General features: G+C 60.3%; 1 protein-coding gene across 2 annotated transcripts; it reads left to right on the top strand.

The window, feature by feature from the left end:
- The first annotated feature begins 6,156 nt into the window (after positions 1-6,156).
- Positions 6,157-12,119, top strand: ZNF703 (zinc finger protein 703). Of its 2 annotated transcripts, XR_014686016.1 has the most exons (3): positions 6,157-6,519; positions 6,881-8,991; positions 11,790-12,119. XR_014686016.1 is itself a non-coding variant. In XM_084499184.1 (2 exons), the coding sequence occupies exons 1-2, from the start codon at positions 6,307-6,309 to the stop codon at positions 8,270-8,272; spliced, it is 1,605 nt and encodes a 534-aa protein (XP_084355310.1). In that variant the 5' UTR covers positions 6,157-6,306; the 3' UTR covers positions 8,273-9,034. The 2 variants fall into 2 exon arrangements, 1 of the variants encoding a protein (XP_084355310.1); XM_084499184.1 differs by lacking the exon at positions 11,790-12,119 and having other exon boundaries at positions 6,881-9,034.
- Positions 12,120-12,270: the final 151 nt, after the last annotated feature.

The following is a 12,270-nucleotide window of genomic DNA, read 5'->3' on the forward strand; positions in this document are numbered from 1 at the left end:
GTGGGTGCTGGTGGTGCTGGTCCAGCACTGGGTGCTGGTACCCCTGAGCTCTCCAAACCAGGCAGTCGAGCATCCCTGGTGCCAGCGCTCACCAACCCTTTGGCACGGCCCCGTGGCACCACCAAACCACCGGTGGCCTTGCAAATCCCAATGCCAATGGGGACCCCAGCCCCGTGCCGAGCACCCCACGGCTGCTGGGTGCCCCCCGCCGCTGGGGAGTAATTGGGTGCAGCAGCACATGCTGCAGGGCTGCTTTAATCCTGCTCCAGGTGGCTGCAATCCAGTGCAGGATTTACAGTGCCCTGACCCTGAGCTGTCAAGAAGGAACAGCCAGATTAATGGGGTGGGCGGGTTCGTGCAATAATCGTTTGTTTGATGTGACAAGCCTGATAGGCGTTGATTTACTTACAGACTGATAGGCTTTTAATTGAGCACCTCCGTCCCAGTCACATCAAAGGCAGAGGTTGACAAGGGGCCCCTTTTACCAAAAGCTCCCGGTGACTGACAGATCCTGGATGCTAAATCTCCCGGGGAGGGGGTTCCCTCTTTTTCTCTTCTTTTTTTTTCCTCCTTTCTCTCTCAGGATGGGCCAGGCCAGGCGCATGGAAAGCCCCATCCCTTGCAGGGGGGTGCCTGGCCAAGCCAGCGTCCCCTGGCCTGGAAGGGGACAGGGTCAGGGCATGACAGGCGCCAGCATCGCCCCCGGCACTCCGCAGGGAGCCCTCGCCCAGCCCCAGCTCTGGTTCCACCTGTATCAGATCATGGACAAAAGGTGGCTGAAGGGAAGGGAAGGTGGGAGGCCGAGGCCAGGCTGTGCTTTTATGGCCGATTTTCTGTGCCTCAACGTGGCCGACCGACCTTACCAGGTGGGAGGGCTCGTGGGATGCAGTTACTGCACTTTGGGAATTAGCTGCAGATGGGTGAGGAGAAGGAAATCCACGGGGTGCTGAGCTTGTGCGCAGAGGCACGAGCGTGTGGCCACGCACAAATGTGCACCACGAGGGCAGAGCGCACCTAAAGCACGCGGGTGCCCATCAACCCCCCAGATCATTGTTTAAGGCAAACAAACAAAGAAACAAACCCAGAAAACCAACCGAGTCGCTCCGACGTCTTCTGAAGACATATGGGAGGTTCTGTTCTTAATGGGAAATTTAAGAAGGTGGGCACAAATCACAGCTCTTCTCCGTAACCTGTGGTGCGCAGAAAAGCCGGAGCCTTTGGGCCGGATTAGCTCTGTATATTTACGTTCTAAAGTCTGATGTGTTTTTCAGGATCTAAATATAAATTATTTTTACTGTATCAATGATTAAATATTTTTCTTTGAGATCATAGAGTCCAAAAAGTAAATGTTTCTGAAAAGGCATTCGAAAAATTTAAAAGAAGAAAAAAATCCCTCTGAGAAGCCCTTTTGTCATTTGCAACCAATAAAAATGCCTATTGTTATGAAGGGCTCATAAATAATCTGATTTTGGCATGCTTTCATACCATACAGAAAATGAATAAATTAAACTTGATTTACAGCCTTTTTCATTTTTATTAGAGCCGCTCCAAACATTTTATGTAACGTACGTGCCAGATGAGCTACACCAAATGGTTTGAGGCTCTGGTACTGATATTATATAAATTAAGTTGTTTTAATTTGCATAGTTTAATTAACTAACACTGGCAAGGAAAAAAAGGAAAGCAGAGGTACAGGAGATCTCGTGTGTGTCTGAGGGCTCGGTGCACCCATGGAGACAGAGCCCCGGGTGCCAGCCCTGGGGTGCATCCGTGTCCCCGCATCACTTCTGGAGGGGGCCAGCACCCACCCACGGCCCCTTCCCCATGCTAAAGGACGCGGGGATCTCTCTCATGTTCCCATTTTACAGATGGGGAAACTGAGGCACCCGAGCTGGCCCCCGTGGTGCAGATCTCTGCAGCCTTTTCCCCTGTGGGGACACCTCCCTGTGCACCCACGGTGTTAACTGGGGCTGGGTCACGGGGGAAAATGCCCCAATTTTTCCCCACTGACAAAGCATCTTTGTGAAAACCGCCACTCTGCCCGGCGCGGCACAACGCTGAGAAGATAAACAGGCAAAAAAAAAAAAAAAAAAAAGTCTTAACTAATGTCACCGTGACCCGATGTCAGCCACGCTGGGCGTTTTGATCTGCTGCCCATCCCTGCCGAATAGAGGAGCGCTTTTCTTCCCTCCGCAGCACTTTGATAAGTGTGTGATGTTCTCCTCCCCCTCGTGCAATTTATCCTGTAGAATTTCACACCAGGAAACAGCTTCATTACATCAACAACAGGAAGACCCCACTGATTTGTCACACAGAAAAACAGCTGTTAGTCACACATCAAGGGAATAGAGGGGGGGAAAAAAAATCTCACCTTTTTTCCTTTAATGTTCGCGCAGTTCTTTAATGTTAATCGCTCTGCAGAGGAAAGCCAGCTACCAGGCTACCCAATAAGTAACCATCATCCAGTGAGCACCAGTTAATATCTGAGTGTCTTCCTGCCTTTCCTGCTACATGATTGCTTTCGAAAGAAAGATTAATTCCAACTTTAAAAAAGAAAACACTATTTTTATCATTGCCAGAAGTCTATATGGGTTTAAAAAAGAAAAAGCACTCGCTTGTCGTTTTACATCTTGCAATTTTGTCAGTTGTTTTAAAACATGTCTCCTGTAATAAATAAGATCATTTTTATGCACTTGTTCTGCAGCTCGCGGCGCGGCCCCGGCTGGCGCAGCGCTCGGGGAAGGTGGACGCGGCGCGGGCAGCCCGACAGCTCCAAGCTCTGCCTCGTACACGCGGCTGGGATCCCACTCAGAACCTCTCCCCAGAAGCAATTTGCCTACGGAGCAGCAGGTCCACAGCACCGATGAAAGCTGGGCTTTAAATGAGCCTCTGGGGTCCCCATCCTGCAGCCAGGTTGGGTCCCCCCGGTTCCTCCCCGCACCCTGGGGACCCCACAACTGCCCCGGGACCTTTGTGGGACCTGGCTGAGGGCAGTTGTGCTCCCGTGCCCTCGTCGCCGTCCTGGTGCTGGGCTGCCAGGCACCCACACAGCTCCCTGGTGGGGAGGGAGCCACAGTGGAACAGGGGCGCAGCTCTGGGATCACTGCTGGAGCTCCCCGGGGAGAGCACCTCCTTTCGATGCAGCTCAGTGCTCGTGCATTTAATGCACAAGCATTTCATGCACGTTTTTAGGATGGCTGCCTGGGAAGGGCTCTCTCTGGAAGGCAGGAACGCCGTCCCGAGCCACGCTTCCAGGCCTGTGCCGAGGGGTCCCCGCAGCCCTGCAGGTCTCCCCTCTCCTGGTTTGCTTTTTTCTCCCCCTCTTTCAAAATACCTGCGGCGTGGCCTGCGCCTTCCCCGGACGGCACCTTTTGGCACTGCCTAATGAGCAAAACACCATCCGTCATTTCTGAAAGCGCTCGTGGAGGTTTTCTGTCTTTTTTGGCTGTACTTCCATTCAAAATATTTTGCTCTTCATTTAGCGCACCGTGTTGTTCTTATGTGGCGAGGGGTCTCGCCTGCTTCACCTGAATACCCTTGGCAAGAGGCACCCTCCAGGCACAGGGGGACTTGTGGCGGGGCAGAGCTGGGCACAAAGTGAGGACGTTTTGCTTTCTCTCCCTTGGGTTGGAAACGGGACCCACACAGATTTTAACATGCAGAATAAAATCAGAGGCAGCAAGCGCTCGTAACAGTGCAGCATGGAGCAGGGTTCACTGTCTGCACTGATCCTTCCATGATGTTTTATTCCAGCCGAACGCAGAAGTTTTCTCCCAGGTGCACGCGGCGGTGCCGGCGCTCCCTGCACGCCTTCAACTTCCAGCAGCTCGCTGGATGGAAAAGGAGCCCAGCCCGATGAGCAGCTTTGCTGCACCCCAGCTCCTGTTAAGGGTGGAAAAGTCGCTGGTGCTGGGGCCTTTTGCACCCAAGGTGCTGCCTCCCCAGTGCCATGAGAGCTTTGGGGAGGCAGCGAAGCAGCCCCGGCGCCCGCTGCCCCGCGAGCGGCTGCTGGATGGCCCAGCAGTTACACACTTGTCCCACCTTATTTTATTTTATTTTATTTTGTTAACGCCGTGTTGTTGTTGGCATGCAACTTGAATTACTTTGAGGAAAGATTTTTTATTTTTTTTTTTCGATTTCCTTCTGACTTGAATGGCTCCTTTGAAAGGCAGGCCTCTCCTTTTACATCCACGCTGTCCGGATTGAATCAATCTTGCGGTCAGCTTTGGTGGAGGGGGCGGGGGGGGGAGAGAGAAAAGCCTCACAAAGAGGCAAAATTGACAGGTCCGACAATCGGCGTGATTGATAGCGGTTGGAGACGCGGCCTGGACGCCGCGCTGTGCCACGGCGATGCCGGCGCGCTGGGGGAGATCCAGCCAAGGCTTTTTCCCAGAACCGGGCGTGCACAGGCTCTGGAAGGGGTGGCGGTATGAACTTAATAATAGCAACATTGTTGTAACATAAAGCATCTGTCAGGGTTTAATATGATTAATTACACGTCCCTGTCTCTCTCTCCCTCTCCGGGCAGGCGGCAGGGACCCGAAACCCAAGCCCGGCGATGGCAGAGGTGGGTCCGTGCCCCGGCCACGTGCACGCCGCCACCACGCAGCGCCCCGCTGGCGACCTTCAGCCAGATGCAATGAAAGAAAGCAGGAAAATGTCAAACCTCTGTGCTACGAACACCCTCACGGTGTCCCAGGCCAATCAGAGAGACGAGGTTACCGGGCTCTCAATAGGAAATTTGTTCCAGATAAGCCTTGATTTTAACGGGGCAGCAACGACATCACCCCCGCGCGCTGAGAACGTGTTCCTTCAGGTTTTGGTACGTGACCGGGCAGATGGGATCGGCTGCGTTGGTGCTGCAAGCATGGTGCCCAGCTCCTCTCCTCTGCTCCCTCCAGGAGCCTCATTCATGGGGCCCAAATTCGCCAGTCCTGGCCCCAAACCAGCCTCGCACACCCCCGTGGTGCCCCCCAGCCCTTGCAGGTCTCTCCAAGCCCCTGCTCCCCCAGCCAAAACCTACAAGAGCCAGGGCCCAGCAGGATGAAGGCTTCCAGGCCCCGACCACGGAGCCCCCTGGGTGTGTGAACTTCATGCAAAGCCATCCAGGAAAGGTAACTAGAAATCAGAAGATAATTGTCAAGAAGTTTAATTAGTTATACAGGAGTCTGCGCTGGCACTGGGAAATTGTTAAGACTGAACCAAAGGGAGCGGAAAACCACTGGAAGAAATGAGTATTCCTGGTAACAACGCAAGGAAATCGCATGTTTTGTGGGCCTGGCTCAGCTCTGAGCTGCTCACGGTGCTGCAGGTGCACGGGGTGCACACCCTGATGGCTGCGGGACGCTGATGGGGTGAGAGCAGCGACCCCCTGCCCATGGCAAATGCTGTGCGATAGCCAACGCTGCGATAATCACAGAATCACAGAACTGTGATCACTTAAAAAGCACTCAAATGCCGGTGATTGCACCACGTGCAAAATCAGTGTGTGCACAATTCGGGTCTGGGCAACACCGCTGCCCTGCCAGCAACCCCACAGGGGCTGCGCTGCGTCCTGGAGGTGTCCCCCCCCCCACTGGGGCAGGGGGCAGCGCTGCAGGGTGGGTGCAGGGGGCACTGCGGCAGGGTGCTGAGCCGAGCCGTGCCGTGCCAAACTGTGCCAGGCTGGTCTCAGCCGAGCCGTGTCGCAGCAGCCAAGCCATGCCACGCCGTGTGCCAGCTGAGCCGTGCCGTGCCGTGATAAGATATACCAGCTGAGCCGTGCCGGCAGGGCCGTGCCGTGCTATTCCAAGCCGAGCTGTGCCAGGCCACGCCAAGCCGTGCGATGCCGAGCCGTGCTGTGCCGTGCTATGCCCGGCTGGGCCATGCCGTGCTGAGCCGTGCGATGCCCAGCTGAGCCGTGCCGTGCCGGGGCGAGCCGTGCTGGACCGGGGGGATGCCGGAGGATGCCGGGCGATGCCGAACCGAGCCGGGCGATGCCGAGCTGAGCAATGCCGAGCTTTGGCGAGCCGGGCGATGCCGAGCCGAGCCGGGCGGCTCTCCCCCACGCGGCGGCGCGGCGGCAGCACGGCGGCTCGCCCCCCCCACCGGCGGCTCTCCCCGCCCCGGGGGCCCGGCCGGGCTCGGATTGGTGCGCGGCGCCGGCCCCCTCGGAGCGCGGCCGCCATCGGGGCTATTTGACGTGTCGGTGGGGAAGGGGAAGGGTTTTTTGTCTCGCCGGGGCCGCCGCCGCCGCCGCTCCGCCGCCCGCCCGGCCCGGCCCGGCCCCGCGGAGCCCGGCGCGCCCGCCGCCGCCGCCCGCCCCAAATGAGCGGAGCCCCCGGCGGGCCCCGGCCGAGGACCCCGCCGAGCCGCGGAGCCGCGGGCGCCCCGTCGCCCCGGCCGCCCCCCGCCGACCCGCTGCGCCAGGCCAGCCGGCTGCCCATCCGCGTCCTGAAGATGCTCAGCGCCCACAGCGGCCACCTCCTGCACCCCGAGTACCTCCAGCCGCTCTCCTCCACGCCCGTCAGCCCCATCGAGGTCAGTGCCCGACGCCCCCGCGGCCCCGGTTCCCCCCCTGCCCGCTCCCCCCGGCCGCCCCCCGGACCCCCCGGTGCCGCCCGTGCCCGGCTCCCTCCCTCCCGGCCGGCCGCGGCCCCCCGCCCCGTACCCCCCTTCTCTTCCCTTCCCTTCCCTCCCTGCCCTTCCTTTCCCTTCCCTCCCTCTCCTTCCCTTCCCCTCCTCTCCCTTCCCTTCCCCGCGCCCTGGCTCGGCGCCCGCCGGCCCCGCGGTGAGGGAGGGAAGGGGAGGGGGGGGGCGCAGCGATGGTGGGGGGGGGGCCGGCCGGGGGGCGCCGTCGGGGGCCCCCCCTGACCGGCGCCGCGCTCCGCTCCGCCCGCAGCTGGACGCCAAGAAGAGCCCGCTGGCGCTGCTGGCCCAGACCTGCTCGCAGATCGGCAAACCCGACCCGCCGCCCTCCTCCAAGCTCAACGCCGTGGCCGCCGCCGGGCTGCCCGCCGCCGACAAGGAGCCCTCCGCCCGCCCCGCCGCCCTCAAGCCGCCGGGGGGGGACGCGCCCCCCGAGGACAAATCCAGCTTCAAGCCCTACTCCAAGGGCGGCGCGGAGCCGCGCAAGGAGGGCGGCGCGGACAAGGCCGGCTTTCGGGTGCCCAGCGCCGCCTGCCCGCCGTTCCCCCCGCACGCCGCCGCCGCCGCCGCCGCCGCCTCGCCCGGTGGCTCCCGCGGCGCCTCCCCGCAGCACGCCGAGCCCAAGGGCGCCGAGGAGAAGAAGGAGCCCGAGGCGGCCAAACCCAGCCCCGACGGGGCGGGCGGTGCGCTGGGGCGCGGAGCGGCCGAGCCCGGGGCGCACGGCGAGCCCCCCTCGGGCCGCAAGTCGGAGCCGCCCGCCCTGCCGCCCGCCGGCCATGTGGCCCCCGTGTCCCCCTACAAGCCCGGCCACTCCGTCTTCCCCCTGCCGCCCTCCAGCATCGGCTACCACGGCTCCATCGTGGGCGCCTACGCCGGCTACCCCTCCCAGTTCGTGCCCGGGCTGGACCCCACCAAGCCGGGGCTGGTGGGCGGCCAGCTGCCGGGCGCCCTGGGGCTGCCGGGGAAGCCGCCCAGCTCCAGCCCGCTCACCGGGGCCTCGCCGCCCTCCTTCATGCAGGGATTATGCCGGGACCCGTACTGCCTGAGCTACCACAGCGCCTCGCACCTGGGCTCCAGCAACTGCTCCAGCTGCGTGCACGACCCCGGCAGCCTGAAGAGCGGATACCCCTTGGTGTACCCCACGCACCCCCTGCACTCGGTGCACACCACGCTCTCCTCCAGCGGCACCCCCAGCCTGCCCGGCCACCCCCTCTACACCTACGGCTTCATGCTGCAGAACGACCCCCTGCCCCACATATGCAACTGGGTGTCTGCCAGCGGACCCTGCGACAAGAGGTTTGCCACCTCGGAGGAGCTGCTCACCCACCTACGGACCCACACGGCCCTGCCGGGGGCGGAGAAACTCTTGGCGGGTTACCCTACCTCCGGGCTGGGCTCCGCGGCCTCCTGCCACCTCCACCTCCCGCCCGCCGCCCCCGGGAGCCCCAACACGTTACCGGCCTCCCTGTCCTTGAGGAGCCCACACACTTTGGGACTAAACAGGTACCACCCCTACGGCAAGAGCCATTTGCCCACAGCCGGCGCCCTGCCGGTGCCGTCCTTGCCGGCCGCCGGACCTTACTACTCCCCGTACGCGCTCTACGGCCAAAGACTAACTTCAGCTTCTGCACTCGGATACCAGTAACTACGGCAGCCCCTTCCCCTCCTCCGGTCTCCTCCTTGCCCGAGCTCCCCGCTCCCTCCTTGGACTGTGTATTTATTTACTGTATGTTAGCTTAAAGCTGGGAATATAAGTGCATTAATCCACCAATGAATCAATGGTATGCAAAAAGTCTGTGTCCAAAAAAAAAAAAAAGAAAAAAAAAGAAAAAAAAAAATTCTTTACTTTGCAGGTGTGGGGCTTTTATTTTTCCCTTCTGTTTCTTTTGATTTTTTTTTTTCTTCCCCTTCTTAATTTCCCCCCTGAGAAATTCTTGCATGACTCCTGACACACAAGGAAAAAAAAAAAAAAAAAGAGAACGTTTCTTCCTCCTCCCCCTCCTCGTTTATCGTTCTGGGATTCAGTTTCCATTTGTAAAGTTAACAGATGTAATTTTTTTTTTTTTTTAATTTTTAATTTTTGATTTTTTTGGTTTTGTTTTTTTTTTTTTGCGATGTGTTTTGGGGACGGGGGTGGCCGCGGGTGGAAGGACGGGAGCAGCCCCGGCCGTGCCGCCCCTCGCCCAGCAGCGGCACCCCCGGGCAGCGCCCGGCCACCCCCCCCCGGCACCGGCACCGGCACCGGCACCGGGCCCGGGCCCCCCCCCCCCGAGGACGGAGCAGCGACGGGCGCGGGGCCGCCCCCAGCCCCAGCCCCGCCGCGGGAGGGCTGCGAGCATTTCGGGTGCCTAGAGCTCCGGCTTGGTAAGTCTTATTTTGTTAATAAATGAATACTTGGTTATATTCACCCTGTGGTGTGTGCTCTCTTCCATCCCCCCCCCCCCCGGGGCTCCGTGCCCCCCGCACCCGCCGCAGGGCTCCGGGGCCGCCGAGCGCCGAGCTCCGAGCCCCATCTAGCGGCGGCGGCGGCCGGGGGGGGGGCTGCGGCGGGGGCGGGTGCTGGGTGCTGAGCTCGGGGTGCTGAGCGCTGGGTGCCGCCGGGCTGCGGAGCGGGGGGGGCCCGAGGTCGGGGTCCCGAGGGAGCGGAGCGCCGGGGGGGCGCGGGGATGGTTGGAGAAGGCGGCGGAGCTGAAAGCGGTGCCAAGAGCCCCCCGGTCCCGTTCCTCCCCGAGACCCCCGGGCGCAGAGGTCGCGGTGCTGTGCCCACCGGAGGGGCTGGGTTTTGGGGCTGGGGGCTGCAGCCTAACGCGCCCCCAGTCCCGCTCCTGCAGCTCGTGTGGGGCAGGCTCGGGCTGCCCTCCCCGCGTGATCGCAGCCGTGCGAGGAGCTCGGTGGGTTTTGGCGAGGGGCGCCGAGACCCCTCGCTCCCGCTGGGTGCTGAGCCTGCAGCAGCACGGGCAGGACTGGGGGGCCTGCAGCCCGCTGCGCCCACCCCACACCGCTGCTCGGGGCCATCCCTGAGCTGTTATTCCACCCGCAGCCCAACCCTGGCAGCGGGACCCCCGGCTGCCCCCCGTGAAGCCCCCCGTGCTGCCCCACACGGCTGCTCTCTGCTGTTGAGTGCTTTGCTCCTGTTGCGTTTTGGGTGAGTCATGCAATTAATCCCAGTTAATTGCCTTCTCTACGTTGCCTTATGCCCCGCGTTGAAATTCCTTTGTGTCCTTTGAGCTGAAAAATAATGCGCTTAGCACGGGGGCTCGCTTTGCCAGTGAGATTTTTATTTTTCTGCCCGCTCCTCCGAGCGCGGCCGCGGGCGCGTGGCCGGAGGGTGGGCGGTGGCCAGGGCTCGGTTGCTGGAAATGGGGAGGCCGGGGCCCGGTGACCCCTCGGAGGGGTGGGCAGCCCCAATCCCGAGCCCCCCAGGATGCAAGGAGCAGTTTTGTGGGTCTGTGGTTACCCCGCTGGGGCCGGAGCTCGGGTCTGGCTTTGCGCTGGGTCTGCCTGCGGAGTCGCTGGCGGCGTTGGCAGGATGAGGGCCGCGGGTTTGCAGAACCAGGTTGGGAGCGAGGAGGTTTTGGGCATGGCAGCGGGTGCTCCCCGCAGAGGGACAGGGTGGCAGGCCAAGGCGCTGCCAGATAGCTTCTGTGCTTCGATCCCTGCTGCTGCGGAGCGTTTGCAGGCGCGATGGTCCCCCTGAACGTCCCCCCTGCCCCTTGGCAGCGTCGCCTCTCCCTGGGCATTGCCCTGAGCCCTCTGGCAAGGCTGCTCGGTGTCGGCCTCGCTCGGGCACACCGCTGGTCCCTGGCGTAAATCTCGGTTCCTCAGCCACAGCTCCCAAACCCCACGCCTGCTGCGGGTATTTTGTTCTGCTGGGCTTTGAGGCATCCTCGCCGCCAGTGCTGCGGGGCTGTGCGCAGGCTCTCCCTGCGCCACGGGGCAGGGAAGGCGATGCTGCGGTGCCGCGATGCCCGCGGATGCTCGGGGGATGCTCTGGGCCTCGGGCTGCGGGGTCGCGGCGTGCCTGCGGTGCCATGCTGCCATAGAACAGGGGTGAGGGGTCCGTGGGCAGCACCCCCTACGTGCGGGGAGAGCCCTGGGTGACCGGTGTGGGGTCTGTCCCCCCTCGCTCCCCAAACCCCTCCTCGCACCGGGATGCTCCCAGCTCCAAAAGCGAGCCCCATGCGCCTTCCCCCCGCCTCCAGGCAGCCCGGGATGCTGCTCAGATGCATCCTGCCGTGCAGACGGCTCCCCGAGGAATATTTTTTCCCCTCCCTAAAGACTGCAGCACCGGGGCCAGAATGTGTAAACACTGCAAAGTATCATCTGATAGCAGCCGACACTCGGGGGCTTTATCTGCTAGGAAATTATTGTGTTGCCGATATATTAAATAACTCCCTATCTAATGTATGCCCAGGTTACTGCAGAATTCATTTTATAATAAGAGCACTGGGATGCACTTTATTAATCATTCTGTCTAACAACCTGCACTCCACAGTTTCGGTTTGATTTGATTCAATCCTGTCTTTCTGCAAAATATATGGCTGAGTGGGTCGGATAATGTATGGCTTAATTTAGAGTTGTATGGGTTTGAATTACCATTTTCATAATGTGCTGTGCATTAATGTGTTGCATCATTTATACAGAAAAATGTGCGAGGTTTCAAACCTCCCCGGGAAGCAAAAGTCACCTAAAGGGAGCGCGGAGCAGCAAGAAAGGGCCTTTCAAAGCCGGCTGGCAGGGGGTGCTTTTTGGGGCAGGAGGTGGGATAGGGAGGGCCGGGAGTGGGCTGGGGCTCGGATAACACAGGTGGGTGTTAGGACACGGGAAATGTGTGTTTGAGGCTGCGTTGGCAGCGAGCAGCTCTCCTCCTTATTGCATAACAACAACTTTTCCAGCTAGCCCTGAATTGCAAGAGACCTCCAGCGGTTGACTCTCAGGTGACCCTGATCCCAGCGCTCTCCCGTGGACGGCTATAATAACACCAGCTGTCAGTTACCCCGGCTCTGACTGAGGAGGAAAAAGCACTGATTATCCAAATACAGTCATTAAAGGGGAAATGTGTTTTTAGGACTGTCAGAGTGATTAATGAGGGTTAGCAATCCTTGCAAATGCACTTGTTTAGTCTAACTGGCAGCCTCTATTTTCCTATTGATTTATTGCAGCAGTTGCTGAGGCCGCAGTGTGTGTGGAAGGAGTCAGGACACTTCGCGACTGTGTGCTATTTCAGCGGAAAACATGCAGGATTTCGGTGCGAGCGGCCGAGGGGGGGCTCCGGCTGAAAGGCACGGTGAGCTCCCGCTTTGCCCCGGCCGTGGAAGGCAGCTGAACAAAGGCAACATTATACCTTGTGCCGGGGAAGGAATGACTTGGACGCACATGCAAAACAGCCCGGCCGTGCTGCGCGCCGTATAAATATCCCCGTTTGTAAAGCCCGAAGCCCATCTGACCACAAATGATCTGTCCACCCAATAAATATGCGAGCGAAAGAGCAAGGCCGTATTATTATTTCTTTTTTTTTTGTTGTTTTTTTCCTTCCTCTCCGGCACGCAACCCCCCGATGCCCGTGCGGAGGTGTCTGCCCGCGGGCGCACAAAGCGGTTCGGAGAGCGGAGCACCAAAAGTCTTCAAGGGCTGGTGCGTGCC

This window comes from Aythya ferina, assembly GCF_964211825.1.
Source record: "Aythya ferina genome assembly, chromosome: 27".
In the NCBI taxonomy this organism is placed as follows: domain Eukaryota; kingdom Metazoa; phylum Chordata; class Aves; order Anseriformes; family Anatidae; genus Aythya; species Aythya ferina.

What these genes read in the sequence shown, in the direction of transcription:
- ZNF703 (XM_084499184.1), top strand. Translation starts at nt 6,307, where the DNA reads ATGAGCGGAGCCCCCGGCGGGCCCCGGCCGAGGACCCCGCCGAGCCGC. An exon ending in CGCCCGTCAGCCCCATCGAG is followed by an intron (nt 6,520 to 6,880) that starts GTCAGTGCCCGA and finishes CTCCGCCCGCAG; the next exon opens with CTGGACGCCAAGAAGAGCCC.